The following is a 19,611-nucleotide window of genomic DNA, read 5'->3' as shown; positions in this document are numbered from 1 at the left end:
GAGTATACCTAATTATTATTATTATACATAAAAAATATACTAAAACACTGTTAAAATGGTTATTGCAAACAAAAATATTGTTGAATAATGGATTATCAACTTTTTTGAATGGTGTCTGTGTCATGTATTTATTTAAAAATTAAGAAATTGTTAAAAATATCAAGTGAAAATTATTATTGATGCGGTTGAACAAACGAGTTATTGAAAAATAAACTGAACCAAATACAAATAAATCAAATTTTTTAACGTTTATGCACTTTTAGGGGCAATCCTCCCTTGTACGCGAGTCCCACTGCATGTGTATCGAACTCAATTGGCTTCCCGTCGACCGTTTCAAAGTTAAATTTGGTCAAAAGCTTAACGACAGCAACTTTCGCGACGACCATTCCCATCCGCACGGCGATACATTGTCGCGGCCCATCACCAAAAGGCATGTAAGCGTCTTTATTGTACGTTTCTTCGCCCTTTTTAAAGCGTTCGGGAATAAATTTTTCCGGTTCAGCGAAATATTTGGGGTCATAATGGAATCCCATGGTGGAAATTACGATCGCCGTTCCCTTTTTGATGGTCAAATCCGAGTCTGGAATCTTGAAATCTTTGGTGCATTCGCGATTCAGCATCGGCAATCCGGGATATTTTCGTAAAGTTTCCTTAATACACATTTCCAAAAGTTCCATTTCCTGGATGCTGTCGTAACTGATGACGCCCTCGTGTTTCGCCAGGGTCTCATCGATTTCGGTTTGCACGCGTTTCATGAGGTCCGGATGCAGGGCGAGCTCGTACAAGCATGTGCTGGCCGTTGCTGAAGTCGTTTCCGTGCCAGCCATGTAAAATAAGATGCTGTTGCTGGCAATTTCTGTCGTGCTGAATTTTAATTTTCCATCGGCGGCATCGGCGCGTCTCAATTCGACCATCAGCTGAAGGAAATCTGCCCGCGAAAAGTTGTTTTTTTCACGAAATTCGACATTTTCGTTCGTAATGTTGATGAAAAATTTCTTAACACTTGCACTGAAGACGGAAAGTCGGAACAAATCCATCAAACTTGGTGCCAAAAAGGAGAAAAACCCGCGAAGTTTGTTCAAAAACGACGGATCGTTCATTTCCAAGTGCGTTTGCTTGAACGGATGATCCGGATTTGTGATCATATCGACTTCGATCCCGAAAAAGATCGATCCAACGACGTTCAAGACGAAGTTTAGGAGAATATCTTTCATGTCGACAACGGAATTGGCGTTTGATTGGGTCTCCATGTAGCTCTCGAGACGATTTACCTCCGTCATGACGGTCGGAAACATGTTCCGAAGCTTTCCAGATGAGAATAATGGCGTCATTTTTTGGCGTAAATGCTTCCAACGATGTCCCGGCAACGAAAGTAACGACACTGAAAGCGGTTCTCGCTTCTCGTTCATGTAAATTCCGCGATCCGTAAAGTTGTTGAAGTCTTCCACCAAGATTTTCTTCGCTAACGTAACATCGCGAACGAGTAAACTTGGACTGAACATGATGTAGATGCCGATAAATGCTTTTTTTGTGCTGTTATATAATTCCCAAATTTGGACACCAAAAGCTTTTTTGTTCTGCATAAACGGTTTCATGTTGCCATACGGGATTTCGGGCTCGATTTGATCGAATCCCTGGCGAGTCCAATAAGAAAACAGGTATTTTATGTATAAAAATCCCAAAATTGGGAGTGAAATGAGGGAAATTAGTAAAAACATGATGAGGTCCTTTCACGATGAATGACAAAAACAATCTGAGTTGAAGTAAATTTTTATCGCAGGTAGTTGTGTGCTTAAAATCTTATCACAGTTGATATTGTGCTGATGAGAATAGTGTACATACTTGTAAGTACTTGTAACAGTAACACTGAAGAACAAGAAAAAAAATTAACAGTAAATTGAAAGCTAATAATAGGATTGAAACTTAAGATTTCTTAATTTTTTTTCAATTCTTTTTCTCATCAAATTTTTTATTTTTCTTTTCATTTTTAAAAAAATATTTAAAATTTTATCAATTTATATTATTGAGGAGCAAAAACCGTTGTTTTTTTTCTCACATCAAGTTTCAACCCATTTTTGATGGATTTCAAAGCTAAAATTGAATAATTATGCATTCTAAAGATAATTTCCATGCATATCTGGTCGATTTTTGATAAAATAAAAAAAAAACGATTTTTTCATATGAGGAGCAAAAACCGTTGTTTTTTTCTCACATCAAGTTTCAACCAACTTTTGATGGGTTTCAAAGCTAAAATTGAATAATTATGCATTCTAAAGATAATTTCCATGCATATCTGGTCGATTTTTGATGAAATAAAAAAAAAACGATTTTTTCATATGAGGAGCAAAAACCGTTGTTTTTTTCTCACATCAAGTTTCAACCCATATTTGATGGATTTCAAAGCTAAAATTGAATAAATATGCATTTTAAAGATAATTTCCATGCATATCTGGTCGATTTTTGATAAAATAAAAAAAAAACGATTTTTTCATATGAGGAGCAAAAACCGTTGTTTTTTTCTCACATCAAGTTTCAACCCATATTTGATGGATTTCAAAGCTAAAATTGAATAATTATGCATTCTAAAGATAATTTCCATGCATATCTGGTCGATTTTTGATAAAATAAAAAAAAAACGATTTTTTCATATGAGGAGCAAAAACCGTTGTTTTTTTTCTCACATCAAGTTTCAACCCATTTTTGATGGATTTCAAAGCTAAAATTGAATAAATATGCATTTTAAAGATAATTTCCATGCATATCTGGTCGATTTTTGATAAAATAAAAAAAAAACGATTTTTTCATATGAGGAGCAAAAACCGTTGTTTTTTTCTCACATCAAGTTTCAACCCATTTTTGATGGATTTCAAAGCTAAAATTGAATAATTATGCATTCTAAAGATAATTTCCATGCATATCTGGTCGATTTTTGATAAAATAAAAAAAAAACGATTTTTTCATATGAGGAGCAAAAACCGTTGTTTTTTTTCTCACATCAAGTTTCAACCCATTTTGATGAATTTCAAAGCTAAAATTGAATAATTATGCATTCTAAAGATAATTTCCATGCATATCTGGTCGATTTTTGATGAAAAAAAAAAAAAACGATTTTTTCATATGAGGAGCAAAAACCGTTGTTTTTTTCTCACATCAAGTTTCAACCCATTTTTGATGGATTTCAAAGCTAAAATTGAATAATTATGCATTCTAAAGATAATTTCCATGCATATCTGGTCGATTTTTGATAAAATAAAAAAAAAACGATTTTTTCATATGAGGAGCAAAAACCGTTGTTTTTTTCTCACATCAAGTTTCAACCAACTTTTGATGGATTTCAAAGCTAAAATTGAATAAATATGCATTCTGAAGATAATTTTCATGCATATCTGGTCGATTTTTGATAAAATAAAAAAAAAACGATTTTTCCATATGAGGAGCAAAAACCGTTGTTTTTTTCTCACATCAAGTTTCAACCCATATTTGATGGATTTCAAAGCTAAAATTGAATAAATATGCATTCTAAAGATAAATTTCATGCATATCTTTTTGAAGAAATAAAAAAAAAACGATTTTTCCATATGAAGAGCAAAAATCGTTGTTTTTTTCATAAGTTTCTCCTCAATTTTTGAAAAATGAGGAGCAAAAACCGTTGTTTTTTTCTCACATCAAAAAGAAATGAGGACAACGTTGTTTTTTTCTCAAAAATTTGAATAAGTAAAAAAATTGTAAGAGCTAAAAAAAATTTAGTTTCAGTTCTCCAATAAGTCTACTAAAAAAATATTTCTTTTGATGGAAATTTCATTCTGTGCTTCAGTGTAATTTAGACCCATATCTAATGTACGAGAAATCAATTACTTTATATAGAAAATCTTACTCATGAACAAATGTAAGCCCCTTTGTGCACAGAAATATCTCGACTTTACATGATAATTGATAAGAACTCATTCTCTCATATAATTGCGTTCAAATATCAATTCATTCAGTGTTTCTCCGTCTATCGCGCTGTAAAGTTGTAATCTATTACATTAATTATAGTAAAAATGTTATTTTACATTTTTATTGCTCTCGGTTGCATTTACGCCTTTTTAAAGTATCTCTTCTCGTATTGGGCCCGTAATGGCTTCCCATATCTTGAACCAGAAATTCCCTTCGGAAACATGAAAAAGTTCGCAAAAAAGCAAGCCTCCTTCGGTTTGAACACCTGGGAAATGTATCAGAAGGTTAAAAAGCCCTTCGTTGGCGTCTACATCTTTTTCAGTCCAACATTGTTGATTCGCGACGTTAATCTTGTGCACAAAATTTTGGTAACGGACGTCGAGTATTTTTACGATCGCGGAATTTACATGAACGAAGAGCGCGAACCGATGTCTGTGAGTTTATTTTCGCAACGAGGCAGCAAATGGAAGTGTTTGCGACAGAAAATGAGTCCGTTATTCTCCACGGGAAAATTGAAGAATATGTTTCAGACGATTTTGAATGAAGTTGATCACTTAGACAAATATGTTGAAATTAAAGCTGAAAATAAGGAAGTTATTGAGTTTAAAGACATTTTGCAACGTTACGTTTTGAATATTATTGGTTCGGTGTTCTTTGGCATTGAGCTGGATACGATTGCAGATCCAAGTCACCCTTTTAGGAACATTAATAAATTAATAACAAACAGAGGGTTGATTGAAGATATGAAGACTGCTTTGGTTTTTATGGCTCCAAAGTAAGAATTTTTTTAAAATATTTTTTTTTTTTGGTTTCTTAAAATTTATTTTAACATTTTTGCCAAGATAGGGAAAAAATAAAAAAAAAAGTTTTGAAATATTTTTTCATTTTTATTTATTTAATTTTTCAAAAAATTAAATTTAATTTAATTTAAAAAAAATTAATTAAATTAAATAATTTTTATAAAAAAATAATTTTTTAAAATTGAAAAAAAATTTATAAAAAAAAAAATAAAATCTTTGTTAAATTAAATTTAATTTAAACAATTAAATTAAATCTAAATAATTTTTTTTATTAAATTATATAAATTATATTAATATAAAAAAAATATTTTTTTTTGTTGTTTTTAAGTTAAATATTTCAAGTAAAAATGTTTAAAATAGAAATTTAACCACTTTTTCCGGTTCAAAAAATTCGAAATTATATTTTTTTAAAGATTTATTTAAAAATTATGAAAAAAATGAAAATTTTTAGTCATTAAAAAAAATTGAAGCAATTTTATTTTTTTCTTTTCAGAATTATCGACATTTTCCGCATCAACACCTTTAATCCAGACGTAAAAAAATTCTTTTATGACGTCGTGAACTCTACAATTTCTCATCGTGACACGAACAATTTTCGTCGCAACGATTTTATGCAACTCATGCTGGATATGAGAAAATCCGATGACGCTTTAACAATTGACGAAATTGCTTCCAACGTTTTTCTTTTCTTCATTGCTGGCACGGAAACCACCTCCGCAACTGCTGGATTTTGTCTCTATGAGCTCGCATTGCAGCCAGACCTCATGAAACGCGTGCAAACCGAAATCGATGAGACCCTGGCGAAACACGAGGGCGTCATCAGTTACGACAGCATCCAGGAAATGGAACTTTTGGAAATGTGTATTAAGGAAACTTTACGAAAATATCCCGGATTGCCGATGCTGAATCGCGAATGCACCAAAGATTTTAAAATTCCAGACTCGGATTTGACCATCAAAAAGGGAACGGCGATTTTGGTCTCGATTATGGGATTGCATTACGATCCAAAGAATTTTGCTGAACCAGAAAAGTTCGATCCCGAGCGTTTTAGAAAGGGACAAGAAACGTTCAATAAAGACGCTTATATTCCCTTTGGAGATGGCCCGAGACAGTGTATCGCGGTGCGAATGGGATTCATGGGAGCCAAAGCTGCTGTCGTGAAAATGTTGTCAAAATATAACTTTGAGACAGTCAGTAACAAACCAATTGAGTTCGATACGCATTCAGTTGGACTTCTGAGCAAAGGTGGACTACCACTGAGAGTTTCAAAGAGATAAGAGAAAGGCAACCGGTTAAAGATAAGACTTTAGTTGAATAGACACTATTTTACATTGAATTACCTTGCACTTTATTATCATGTCTGAGATGCATGTAGGAAGAATTTTAATAAAGATAATGCAACTTTTGTGCACTATGATGACGTTTTTCTAATTATATACTAAAAGATGCAAGTCATCGTGAGATTTGTAAACGAGTGTTAGATAATATTTGTTTAGTAATTAATTCAATTTGAGTTAGAGGTGTGATTAGAATGATTAATCATTTTTGTGTTTTTGTTTGATTATTTGTTTTATAAATAGTTTAAAATCGTCGTTTTTGCTTATTTTTACCAAATATTTTTAAACTAAACTTTTTTTCAATTTTTTTTAAAAAAATATTTGCTTATTAATTTTTAGTTCGTTTATAAAAAAATATAATAAAATAGTAAAATTATTATTTTTATTAATTATTTAACAAAATTAAATTTTTAGGCTATTCCACAAGAAGATGCGGGAAAATGTGATTTACGATAGAGCATCACGGTTTCTCATAAAATTTTAATTTTTTGTTCAATTTTGCAGAATTATATTAATATATGAATTATATTAAAAAATCATCAATGTCAATAACTATAAAATCTGCAAGAAATTTTTTTTTTTTCAAAAATTATAAATTTACTAAAAATACAAATTTTGAAACGAAAAATTTTTGAAAAATATTTGGAAAAATTATCACAAAAGAAAAGATCACAAAAATTTTGTAAAATGCACCAAAAAAGCTAAAAATTTTTGTAAATATGATCAGAAAATTCCAAAAATTTAAGAACTTTCCTTTCATAAAAAATATTTTTTTAGTAAATTTTTATAATTTAATTTTTTATTTGCACATTTGATAACTTTGTGATGTTTAAAAATTATTTTTGTGGAAATTTCCAAAAATTTTATAAATTATACGAAAAATACTGTTAAGTTTTGACGTGAGATTTTATTTTCCCACATCTTCCAAACGTTTGTTGCGCGTCATGTTTTTGATATATAAGCCATGGGGAATAAGAAATTTTATATAGATTTTCGTTTTTATCTTTATTTGCTTAAAAAATTTTTAATTTTAATTTTTTCATGATTTTCTTATCAAAACGCTGACTTATTTTTTCTTTTCCAAAATTTATTTTCAAAAATATTTCTAAAAAATAATTTTAAATTTTTTTGGCCGTTATTTTTTTATTTTTTTTCTTTTTTGTAAAAACATCGCTTCTTAATTTTTGAAAATGTTCATTAAGTTAAATGTTAAATTGAGTTTAAAAATTTTAAATGTCAAAATTGTTTAAAATCAAATAAAATATACCTAGATAATAAGGTTAGAAAGCTTTTAAAAAATCAGTTATTTAATTATGAAAAAGTATTTCAAAATCTATATTTTATTTATATAACACATTTCTTCTTGTTTTTGAAAATTTTTGACCGAATCCGTCTTAATAGTTTATGATTATAGATATTTGAAAATTATTTTTTTAAATAAAATAATTTTTAAACAAAATAATAATAAAAAAATATAGAAATAAAAACAAAATCATTAAAATTTGCTCAAAAATTGTTCTTTATATTATTGTTTATTTTTTATTATTATTTTTTATTTTTGTAATTTTTTAATGTATAAAATAATGGAAAACATTTAATAAAATTTTACTTGCCTTAACACGATTGTAATAAATTTTTTAATCTTTTATTTATTTTGTTATTTAATTAATTTATTTAAACTTTTTCTCAATTGACAAAAATTAACTATAAATTATTTTTTATATGATATTTATCTGCTAAAAAAATTTACATAAATATTACTTAAATTCATTATTTTCATTTTCAGATACCTACGTTTCCACTTTAATTTTAAATGGGTCAGAAAAAATAATTTTTATTTAAATAAAAGTTTTAATTCTAATTAACTGAAGTATTGTATGAACTAAATAAAAATCAATTCTAACGCCGGTTTTTCGTCAGTGTGACGTCATGCGACTTTGAAACATGTAAAGAAATTAAGTTTTGTCAATTTATTGATCTTTATACCGCATACCGGTACTTTTACAAAAAATAAACAACTGAAATGAGCCTTCAACAAAATTAAAATTAGAAAAACTCGTAAAATGCAAAAAATTGGACGGAATTTTATTAAAAAAAAATTCATAATTATTTCTTATGATCTAAACTTACGTGTCTAAAACTTAAATTCTAACACCGAAACTTTTTTTTTGCTAAACAATTTTCGACTATCATCGTCGCGCATTCACACATATCTGAACAAACAGCACATTAGCGGAACCATTCAACTAAAAACTTGATGAAAAACACGCATTACCCAAAAAAAAACAATCAAAGCGAATTCCATTATCATAAGCAGCACATTACATAACATTCACACGCTTGAAACATTTTAATACAAACTAGTTCTGGAAAGTGTTACATTTTGAAAACGTGACAGGATTAAAGGAACGGATAAAAGGAGAACGAGTTCTATCGATAGGCAACGAAAAAATTTAGCCCAACAACCAAAAAATAGTACATCGCAATGCATGTTGCTTGATCAATAATGAAAAATTAAATAACTTTAACTTATTTCTATGTGTGAATGGGAGCGTCATGGGTCACTTTGGACCTGAAAAAAAAATTTTTTTTAAAGATTTTTAAAATTTCCAAAAAAATTGATTTTTTAGAAAAAAAATTTATGGAGTTGTCTGGTTTTCCACTCAATAATTAGGTTCCCCATGCAAAATAAATAAAAATAGTTGAATGAAAATTTTATAACTCCCCACACGAATTGAACGGGTATGTTGGTATGTTTTTAGTTTATTTTTCGTTGTCGCACGAGTAACAAGGCGTCTCGCGAACACAAAAAAACCGTCAAATGTTTGAGTAAAAACAAAGAAACGACAATCAAGACAATTAAATTTTTCGTGGAAACCGAAACATCTGTAAAAAAATTAATTTTTAACGTAAAAAAATGCTAAAAATGCGAAAAAAACCCACAAAATTAGTGAAACCGAAAAAATTTACGGGCTCAATGGATAGCATTGGTGCGTATTACAAACGCTTTTGCGATAGAAACATTCACGACCCATTGTTTGATTGTTGCTGCGATGCCACCACTATTGATACTACAATCAAAAATAATAATGGTGACCGTGAACGGGAAGGTCGAGGCAGCAGCAGTAATAATACCGAAAACGTAACGCGGGAAACTGACGACGGCACCAACGAAATGATGGAGAACTTCAGTAATTTATCGGTGACGGGTTCGATGGAATTCAGTGTCGACAGTTTCGGGAACGGTGGCGGCGGCGGCAAGCGGAAGAAACGACGAAAAAAGTCGGCGAGCGAAGGAAAATTACGCACCGAAAGCAGTTTATCGAGCAACAGCATGAAATGCGCGAAACAAAAATATTTTTCCACGAGTGATTTGTCGTCAGTTTTTGGTAAAAATCGCGCGCGCAAAAACTACAACGGTCTCTCGGTGAAAAATATGAATTTAAACCATCAATTTGTGTCGCTAAAGAGCCAAATGGAGAACCTAAGTTCGAGTATTCCGGATTTGTCGAAGAAAAAGTTCGCCCAGATCTCGGATCACGACAAGAAAATCCTGAGTCGCATGGTGATGAAGCGTCGCAAGGAGATGGCAATGATCGCGGATGCCCAACTCGCGCGGCAATACTGGGAACAGGAGAAAGTCGCACGGCAACGCTTCATCCAGGAGCAAAATCAGAGTTATTTCAAGACGATTAAGGAAAAACGCGAATTTGAGGCGGCCAAAACGCGTCAACGCATGGAACAAATCGAGAAAGAGGAACGTGCTCAAATTGAGCGACTCAAACGTGAACTTTTCGAAAAAGAGGCCAAAACTGAATCCCTGTTAAAAACCCTGGAATTCCGTAAGGAGATGAAAATTTATCAAAAACGCCAGCGGGAACTGCAAAAAGTCGACATGAATTTAGTGAATCAGCAGGAACACGAAATGAACGACACGATTTGGCGACAAATACTTATAGAACGCTTGCAGCAACGCATTCACCGCGCCGATAATTTGCGCCAAAAGATCATGGATGTGTACAAGTGTCGCATTCAGACGGATAATCAGCTTGAGCAAACGATTCATGCGGCGAATTTTGATGAAGCGAAGAAGGTGGAGCAATTTCGGATGCAACAGTTGCGCGAAAGGATCCAACATCGCGACCAAAAGTACAAGGAATTCGTTGAGCACAAGTCACGACTGATAGAGGAGTCGCAACAAAAGGCCAAAATTTCGGCGGCGATGCGGGAACTCATCAAAAGGTCCGTTAGTCCGGAAAATATGTTCAAAAATGTCAAACCCAGTGGCACAACTAAACTCGAGAGACCCATTTCTAATTTATCGCATTGTGATAGTCACTTTGTCCTAGGATAGTTTCGGCGAGTAGTTAAGAAAGTGTTTCAAAAAAATAAATTGTGTACAAAAAAAAAATCTTATGAACTAAGGCGATTTAATTTAATTATTTCATTTTTTTTACTTTTTGATTTTTTTTTGAAAAAAATCAGGAGATAAAAGAGAATTTTGTGACATTTTTTAAATATTGAAAAAAAAAATAGAAAAATGCCAATTTAAAAAAAATTATAAAAAAATACAGAATTTACCTACTTTGAAAAAAAAGGTATTAAAAATTTAGAAAAAAAATAGTCACGTGACCAAAATTAAAAAAAAAAATTTAAACTCGAATTTTCTTTGACTTTGAGTATAAATTTAAAAATAATTTATGAAAAATCCGAAAAAAAATTTTAAAAATATTTTTTTCATTTTTTAAATTACCTACTTTTGGTTTTGATAAGAAAAATGAGGAAAAAAAAATATTTTTTGAATTTTTTCATTTATTATTTTTACCGCATTTCGAAGAAAAAATGCGGTATTATGCTGGAGATGTCGTACGTCATGTGTGGCCTAATTGGAATGCACCCGGAATGCAGCCGGAATGCAGCCGGAATGCAGTCGGAATGCAGCCGGAATGTCGGAATGCAGCCGGAATGCAGCCGGAATGTCGGAATGCAGCCGGAATGCAGCCGGAATGCAGCCGGAATGCAGTCGGAATGCAGTCGGAATGCAGCCGGAATGCAGTCGGAATGCAGCCGGAATGCAGTCGGAATGCAGCCGGAATGTACTCAAAATGCACTCAAAATGCACTCAAAATGGGTGCATTCCGAGACATTCCGGGTAAATAATTAAATTTAAAATATCCCAATTAAATAACAACATTACACCTGAAATGCGGTACCGTTGAACGTACGCTGTACAGATACAGCTTGATCTGGTTTTTAATTTAAGCTGCTCCAAATCAAAATAAAAGAAAAAAATTTCATAAAAAAATAATTGTCTAAAAACTTTGAATTTAAGAAGAAAATTTAAGTTTATATATGATTTTCAAAACAAAAATTAGTAAAATTTGAAACATTTTTAAAATTTTTTTAAATATTTCTTGAAAAATTAGGAATTTACACAAAAAACAGTCCTTTTTGAATAAATTTTTATTTTTCCCTATTTGATTTTCGACTTTTAAACTGATGTTTGTTGACATTTAAAAAAAAATTAACTCAAAATTGAAGAAAATTCATGACTAAATTTTCCAAAGTTATTATAATTTCAATTTTCGGCACGTGACATTTTTTTCTTCTTCTAAATTTGGATTGTTTTTTCAATCAATTTTTCACATTTTGCATGATTTTATTTTAAAAAAATGTCAAAAAACCATTTTTTTAATATTAAAAAAAAACCCTGAATTTTTCAACAAAAACAAAAGTAGGAGTGATAAAAATACGAAATAATTAAATTCAACCGCCTAAAATAAGCGATCACGTGTGAATAAAAGCTAATAAATAATAAAAAAAAAACATTAAAACAAAAACACATTAGACATCACCGATTATGTGGATACGAATTTTGTTGCTACGAGACATTTCAATGTCATGTCGCCGCTTGCTCGAGAACGTGGACGAGACATTTGTTATATTTTCCAATATTTCTAAGAGAGAAATTTTTCATATATTTTCATTTTGCACGTTTTCCAATCAATTCGAAATTACCTGTGATATGAAGACTCAAACTCTTGTCTTCCGGCATCTTCATGTCAAAATTGGCAGTTTCCACGTTTCGCATCGCCATTCTTCGCAAACTTTTGTTCCGCTTTAACGTTCGAGTGCCATTATTCCGAGTGCTGTTATTTTTCGCATCTTGAATGATTTTCGAGACGTTTGCATCGAATTTGTAGCTCGTTTGACGAGATTTTTTAATTGTTTCGATTTTTTGTGGTTTTACGAGGGATTTTTCTTCGATGATGATTAGTTCTTCGACATCTGGAAGTAATTTTATTGGAGATGAAATGCGTTGCTTTTTGACTGGAGTGCCTTCTTCTTCTTCTTTTGTGGACTCCACGTGAATTATTTGCGGTTTTAGGCCTTCACGGATTTTTTTCACGGTAGTTTTCAGGATTTTTAATCGTTTCACGAGACGTTTTGAGTCGATTTTATCCACAAAATTTAGCGCCGCATGACATTCTTTCATCATGAGATGAAAATCCTTCAATAATTGCTTCATAGAATCGTCAGTCAAGTTCAAACGGAAATGATCTGCTAAGACATTCGCTTTAACGAGCACATTTTTCATCTCTGCCACGTCAAAATTTTGATTCAACTTCGTCACCGTTGCATCCAGGATCTCTTCAAAGGTCGAACAAATGGCTTTTGTATCAATTATTTTCTGAATATTCGATTGCAAGAGACTTGTTTGCTCATTCCAATGCGATTCCAATAAGAATCTGTGATTTTCGTCGTATTTCTTCAAAATTCCCGGACTTAAGTGGGATTCCAGGGCTTCAAATGCACTCAACGAATGTTTAATTAATGCCGATACTTTCATTTCATCCGCAAACATGATTCCGAATCGCCCAATTTGGAACAAGCGATCAATTATGCCGTCAATTATTTCTTGCGGATCAACTTCACTGCTGTCTTCAAGCAAATTTTTCACGGAAAAACATTTTAAATCTTTAAAAGTATCGATAACGAGTCGCAACAACGCATCGTTAATCAAATTTTCCAATTGATACATCGCTGCTTCCAAAATATCAGCTTTTAATCGTCGATTGGCGTCATTTGGAGGCTTTTTCGGGTCCGAAAGGGAACATTCCTCCTCCAAGGCCTGACATTCCTTCAAGACTTTTTGACACATGACCGAAATTGGGGTTTTATCTTCGGAAATGCAGACATTTGAGAAGTCCAGAGTATGAGAAACGATTGATTCCACAAGTGGCTTGATTTTAGCGACAGAAATCATTGCCTAAAATTAAAAATTTGAGCTTAAAAATTAAATTTTTAACAAAATATTATTAAAAATTTACATTTGCATTCCTTTCAGCGACATTTTCGACTTCCTCAAAGGTACACAAAGGCTCTAAAAGTTCCAAAACGGTGTCAATACACTCATTTAACGTCGGTTCAATCGCTGGAAAACACTTGCTTTCAATATTTTCTGCCACTTCTTTCAAATTTTGGAGACTTTTCAGGATTTCGTCTAAGAAAAATTGACGCGAAGACTAAAAAAACAAATTTTCCTTATAAAATCAATTTAAAAAGTAATTTTTTTAAGACAATTTACCGTCAAAACCAAGTCTTTCGTCTCTTCGATGTCCGTAACTTGCTCCATGAACTTGATCCCGGTGACGATTTGCATGATACACAAGAAAATATTTTCAATTAATGTCTGTCGTTGTTCGCTTTTTGCTGCATCAACAATAATTTCGTGTAAAAGTTTCAACAAATGCGAGAAACATCCACAACATTTCTAAAAAAAAATATTTTATTAACAAAAATTTATTGAAAAAAGTTAAAACTTACATTTAACCATTCAGAATTCGATGATTTTGTTGTGGAAAATCCGCGATATAAAATATTTTCACAATTTTTGATGGCTTCGTACAATTCTTCCATTATTTTAAAGGTTTTTATTGCAAAAATTCGTAAAAAATTGATAACAACTGAAAATCGACCTGCCCGCCTAACGACCAAAATCTGAATGACGTTCCGCAAATGACAGTTGGGCGAACTGTCAAACTCAAATTGTAAACAAAGCATTCACGGAATTTAAATTTATTGAAAAAATTACCTAAAAACCTGTTTTTTCGTTAAAAAATTTCATCAAAACTCTTATTTGAGTTTCAATTCACATCTAGATTGTGAAAATTTTCAAGTGAAATGTTTTGATTGGTGGAAAATCGAAAAAAATAAAAAGCTTTATTCCGGTCTTTGAAACATAAACAATGAACAGCAAACGGGGAGTCACTGCATCAAAAAATCGCCCAAGTGGCGCTACTTCGTCGAAGGAATCTCTGACGCCCATCATTCCGCACATAAAAATCGTGGACAATGCCAAAACTCTGCCAAAGTTCACAGCTGCCCTGGCTCGGAATCCGGACGACATTTTGCCTGCTGAGGAATTGGATGCCATTCAACTTGAATTGGAGCATTTGCTGTCGACGGTGGCTTTGCGGTATCGCGTGTTAAAGAGCGAAGTGGATACAATTGACAAAGCGGAAGAGAATCGCGATAAACGAGGACGCGTTCAAACGCCCAAAGAAAGTTCGCCGAACAAGAAGAAAAAATTCGACGAACGAAATCGATTCCGTGAAGGCAGCGGCAAATTATTCAGCACAAGTCAACGACAAAAAATGAAAAATACCGTTTCCAGTTCTCCCGTTCCGTCGTCATCGCACGAAGATAGCATGGATGCACCTCCGTCATGCTATGCTCAGAACACGCTCTCAAACAAGGACTCAAGTTCCAAATTTTTACTGCCCAAAAATGACATCCCGAACAAATTTTGGCTCTCCGTCGAGCCATATTGCATGCCAATCACACAAGAAGACATCAAACTACTCGATGACTTGATCGAAGAATACACCGGGACCGGATTACCCGCTATTCCGGATCTTGGGCCGCATTACGCGATGCGATGGGCCATGGAAGATCTAAAAGAAGCGCAAGAAGCCACAGGCGGCACAACACCCGTCAAGAAGGAAAATGGTCACACAACGCCACCCAAAAAGGGAGAAGGCAAACAACTGGGCGACGGAGTTCTTGGACCCTTGACGCAACGACTCGTTAGTGCCCTAATTGAGGACACATCAAGTGCCGAGCATGCCAGCAACGGAAGCGAAAGTGGCTTGGTGAATGGACGTGACATGCAACCGATCATGAAAAATGGCATTAATATTGAGAAGAGACTGAAAAAGGAATTGGTTGAACACGGGATTCTCGAGGCGGAAGATCTCAAGGAGGAGGACGATGAAATTCTCACGGAAATTAAACGTGTGAGGGCGGAATTGACGGCGATCGGGGAATATAACGCGAATGAGCTGCGAAAATTGCATACGGCAGCCGTTGAGGAAATGAGACGACTTGATGTTAAGAAGCAACTTGAAGCAAAAGATCAAGAGGTAAGATTTTTTTATGAAATAAGGACAAAAAATTAATCAAAAATGTTTTTTTAGATTATTGAGTTTTACAGAAAACTCCAAATGAACCGTCAAAAACATCGGCCATTGACAAAAGCCGAGAAAGATGAAGTGATTCGTCTGTGTGAAGAGCAAAGACGCCTTTCGGAGCATCTTGAGACATTTACTCCTCCAGGACCTCATTTTTCAATTGATTAAATTTTTATTTATCGAATAAAAAATTAACTTGATTTCAGATGCAGCATTATCTGGGAGGTGAAACTGATGAAGACTTCAAGGAAGATTGACAGAGATACAAGACTGATATTCTAAAAATCCATGGTTGGGTCATGCATCGATTACTGCAGCTCGATATTGATTTTGAACAATGAAACTGATTTAAATGAATTACAAAACGTCATCCCAAGCAGGCGCTCTCAAAATTCACTCAACTCTCTCAGGAGGTGCCAAAGGGTTTCTAAAAGATCTCAGTAAATTTTAAGCACGATTGGAGTCAGAAAAGTTTTTCATGATTTTGAGTCTCGAACCGATGATCTTACGCTCGATAGTCTGATACACTTACCACTGAACTAAGCTGACGTATATGAAATCGCCTTCTGTTGATTCACTATTTCATTGGGTGCATTCAAGAATGCTCATCGCTCCCATCATGATTTTTCTCTGTAACTTTTTTACCATCATAAATGTGTTTTTGATGCATATTTTATGTTTTCGATACATTTTTTAGCATTTTATTATGTTTATCGAAGTATCATACAATTCATAAAGTTTTAACTTGAACGTATTCGATGGAAAAATTTACATAAAAAAATCGTGATAATCGTTCTTGAATGTTCCCATTTTTTCGTATATTTCGCTAAACCAAAAGCAAAAGTTGGGTCATATAAATACAAATCCTGTTTGTGAAATATTGTGTCATTTGAGAGGAAAGCCGTTCAGCACGCTCTCTAGACAAGAATGAGCACACCCTGAATTGGGCCGGCATAATTGCCCAATTCCACAATTTTTTCCAGTAAATTTCATGTTAGAAACTTTCTTTGTATCAATCCGACTTATACATCCAATATCCTAAACGCTGATGACAAATTTCCCTAATCTTTTCTCTTGTTCATTCATCCAGCATAATTTCTGTAAATTTTTAAAAATTATTTTATTTTATTATTTTGCTAAGTAATTCGTTCCTAATATCAAAACGAAAATTTCAATCCCGGTTCAATTTCAATCGTCATCCTACTTGGGACACTTTCAAGCAACAAGTCCACAAACCTCTCTTCTTGTTCGTCCGTTAAACTGATATCGTTGTCGATGCAAAATCTGACAATATCTGCACTTGCTTTCAGGTTCCTCCGATAGTGATGGAAGTCAAAGAGGTTCGATAAGCAAAGTCGAGCCCATTCCTTTTCGTCATATTCTAAATAAAGTTTTGCTAATCGGTGAACTGCGTCAGACTCGTTTATCTTCAGTAACAAATTCACATATTTAAGGACAGTGCCTCTCATGTGGAAGTAACTCCGAAGTTCAGGATGGTTTTTGTACAATTCCTTAGCGACTTGTTGATTTTCTTCAAAGGGACTTTTGAACGAATTTCGGAACAGCAACAACATGAGACGATTATCGTTGGAAAAAGACACGAGATATTCAGCGAGTGACACTATCACGACTAGTTGTGCTTCGCTTTTGTAATTCACAGTCTCAATGGTTATTTTCCTGAGCAAGTTATAAATTGTGTATTTTTGGTTTTCGTCTCCCGCTGCATAGAGTTCGCGAAATTGTTGTCCCGCTAACTCAAAATCACCCAAATACCAATTGTTTGCTACGAAATACGGTTCCATCCAATCTTGCTCTGACTCGTAACAGATTTTTAGTAAGGGACGGTCTCTGATATAGTTCATCATGATTCTCTCCAAACAATAACGACTTGGTTGCGGGATGTGAGGTTTTGAATTTGTTTCTTGTAAAATGTATAAAAGTGCGTCTCGATCATCGTTAATCATCGCTTCTAGTAGTAAGCCGTCGATGTGTAGATCATTGAGGTTTTCAAGTTTCATTTCTGGATCCAATCCAAGTCCTTGGAGCAAGTTCTGGAGACTATTTGTACTTTCCACGGGGATTTTCAAGTCATTTGTGTGACAAAATTTACGAGTTACAATCACATAACGCGTTAAAGACTTTCGATGTACAGGAAGTTTCGTACAAAAAAGAATTTTTCCATAATTCCACAAGAATCTGTTTTGGGCTCTTAGCGATCGGAATATTAACATGCTTGGTGACGTTGTCTTAGTCGGCGATTTCTTCACTGTTTGACCTTAAAACTACTATAGGACAATTACTGCCAAATTTGTACTATAAATAACACAAATCGGACTTTAATTGTCGTTTAATTTTAATTTTTATAAGCGAACATTTTTACGTGTTTTTACATTTTGACGACTTATAATTATATCTATTGTCGACCAGATGATTTTGACAAGCAAGAAAAATATGAATTTTGGGGGGGGGGGTTCATCAAATTTACGACGAATTTCGACGAGGGGGGTAAACAGAAATGTACGACGTCGTAAAAATATGCCATATTCACGATTTAAAAATTTTTCGTTTTGAATTATTTAAAATAATTTTTGAAGTATTTCAGACATTGTAATCTTTTTTTTTCAAATTTTCATTAATTTGAGTTTTTCTTTAAATTTTTCACGAGCTTTCATTTAAATTTGAACTGATACTAAAAATTTCCTTTTCAGTGAGGGGGGGGGGGTTGTTGAATTTCGACGATTTACGTTTATAAGGGGGGGGGGGCAGGGGTCAAAAAATGCCCTATTTTTCCGACGCCATTAATGGATGACGCCTAAGTTATTTTATAACAGATGGTTCAAAAACATTTATGTGTAAGGACGAGATATTAGACACGTTTTAGTGTGATACAAAAATTTTCATAATAAAAACAAAAAATATTTTTAATGCTGGAACTCGCAACATGTTTATTACTAGCAGTGCTTTACGTGGCCAGTCTGTACATATGGAGCTCGGAATATAACAGGTGAGTTCCTTTGATAAGTAAAAACTATCTTTATCTCGAATTCAACATCTTTTATTTTTGCAGAGACCATCCATCAACTATCAAAAAGCGATTCGTCAGTGTATCTGTGATAATGTTAATCGCTCCAATATTTGTCTACTTTCATTTTCGAGAGGAAATTTCAACAGGAAGGACGACATTGTCACAATTACTTGGCATGCGACTCGAAAAGATAGGATTAGCGTTCATTCTGCCTCTGCTGCTGACAGTTTGTCTCTTCCTCGGACCACTCAGTGTCCAAATTTGGAATGGTGTATGGCGATTGTACATTGAGCCCGCATATTGGATCAATAGTTTTAGAGATTTAATATGGATTCGAAACCATATTGTTGCTCCTCTATCGGAAGAGTTTACTTATCGAGCATGCATGATGCCAATACTGTTACTAAAATTTAGTACCTCAACTGTCATAATGATAACACCATTATTCTTTGGCGTAGCACATTTACATCACATGGTCGAACGCATTCGTAGTGGCATCGATAAACGAACAGCTATAACAATTTCGTGCTTCCAGTTTGTCTATACAACTATTTTTGGCATTTACTCAGCGTTCCTTTTTGTCCGTACCGGACATTTTATGGCACCTTTTATTGTGCACGCATTTTGTAATCATATGGGATTTCCAGATATTAATGACCTAGTATCGCAACCTAATCCGCAGCGTAAGATATTTTATGGATTGTACATCATAGGATTAATCACATTTTTAACACTTGCACCAATTTTGTCAAATCCAAATTTGTATGCGCACAATCTTTACGATTCTTACTTCTGATACTTACTTTGCATTCATTTAACAAAATAAAGGTAGTTAGGTACAACGTTTCAAATTTATGATAAGTAGAATAAATACATAGTTGTTGAAATTTTAAAAACATTATTTTAGCCAAAATATAATTCAAATCATATCGTACTCACACTAATTCAAGTTCTAAGTCATTAATTCAAAAAAAAAAAATGATATGAAAATAAAAATATTTAACAAGATATGGGTTTCAATTTCAATATAAAAAAAAATT

The 19,611-nt window shown here is 33.2% G+C and overlaps 7 protein-coding genes across 7 annotated transcripts; 4 read left to right on the top strand and 3 right to left on the bottom strand.

Annotated features, from left to right (window-relative positions):
• Positions 1-25: 25 nt before the first annotated feature.
• On the bottom strand, positions 26-1,784 carry LOC134833743 (cytochrome P450 6d3-like). Its single transcript, XM_063848214.1, has one exon. It carries the CDS (start codon positions 1,716-1,718, stop codon positions 243-245), a length of 1,476 nt encoding a protein of 491 aa, XP_063704284.1. The 5' UTR covers positions 1,719-1,784; the 3' UTR covers positions 26-242.
• A 2,212-nt stretch (positions 1,785-3,996) lies between these two features.
• Positions 3,997-6,370, top strand: LOC134827866 (cytochrome P450 6d3-like). The gene is made up of 2 exons (XM_063840731.1): positions 3,997-4,711; positions 5,230-6,370. The coding sequence occupies exons 1-2, from the start codon at positions 4,041-4,043 to the stop codon at positions 6,011-6,013; spliced, it is 1,455 nt and encodes a 484-aa protein (XP_063696801.1). The 5' UTR covers positions 3,997-4,040; the 3' UTR covers positions 6,014-6,370.
• A 2,629-nt stretch (positions 6,371-8,999) lies between these two features.
• LOC134837396 (DNA repair protein rad-50) lies at positions 9,000-10,427 on the top strand. The gene has a single exon (XM_063852768.1). It carries the CDS (start codon positions 9,000-9,002, stop codon positions 10,425-10,427), a length of 1,428 nt encoding a protein of 475 aa, XP_063708838.1.
• Positions 10,428-11,787: 1,360 nt separating this feature from the next.
• Positions 11,788-14,017, bottom strand: LOC134827073 (serendipity locus protein alpha-like). Its single transcript, XM_063839607.1, has 5 exons — positions 13,901-14,017; positions 13,662-13,847; positions 13,405-13,599; positions 12,092-13,343; positions 11,788-12,030 (listed from the first exon to the last, which is right to left on the bottom strand). Exons 1-5 carry the CDS (start codon positions 13,991-13,993, stop codon positions 11,918-11,920), a joined length of 1,839 nt encoding a protein of 612 aa, XP_063695677.1. The 5' UTR covers positions 13,994-14,017; the 3' UTR covers positions 11,788-11,917.
• A 111-nt stretch (positions 14,018-14,128) lies between these two features.
• Positions 14,129-15,754, top strand: LOC134835858 (transcriptional adapter 3). Its single transcript, XM_063850850.1, has 2 exons — positions 14,129-15,498; positions 15,553-15,754. Exons 1-2 carry the CDS (start codon positions 14,323-14,325, stop codon positions 15,712-15,714), a joined length of 1,338 nt encoding a protein of 445 aa, XP_063706920.1. The 5' UTR covers positions 14,129-14,322; the 3' UTR covers positions 15,715-15,754.
• An 895-nt stretch (positions 15,755-16,649) lies between these two features.
• Positions 16,650-17,948, bottom strand: LOC134835535 (uncharacterized). Its single transcript, XM_063850418.1, has one exon. The coding sequence runs from the start codon at positions 17,775-17,777 to the stop codon at positions 16,704-16,706; it is 1,074 nt and encodes a 357-aa protein (XP_063706488.1). The 5' UTR covers positions 17,778-17,948; the 3' UTR covers positions 16,650-16,703.
• Positions 17,949-18,390: 442 nt separating this feature from the next.
• Positions 18,391-19,546, top strand: LOC134837035 (CAAX prenyl protease 2). Its single transcript, XM_063852347.1, has 2 exons — positions 18,391-18,550; positions 18,614-19,546. Exons 1-2 carry the CDS (start codon positions 18,471-18,473, stop codon positions 19,365-19,367), a joined length of 834 nt encoding a protein of 277 aa, XP_063708417.1. The 5' UTR covers positions 18,391-18,470; the 3' UTR covers positions 19,368-19,546.
• Positions 19,547-19,611: the final 65 nt, after the last annotated feature.

Source organism: Culicoides brevitarsis, chromosome 1 (assembly GCF_036172545.1).
Source record: "Culicoides brevitarsis isolate CSIRO-B50_1 chromosome 1, AGI_CSIRO_Cbre_v1, whole genome shotgun sequence".
In the NCBI taxonomy this organism is placed as follows: Eukaryota; Metazoa; Arthropoda; class Insecta; order Diptera; family Ceratopogonidae; genus Culicoides; species Culicoides brevitarsis.
The sequence above is the reverse complement of the archived record's forward strand: the minus strand, read 5'-3'. Positions and strand labels throughout refer to the sequence as shown.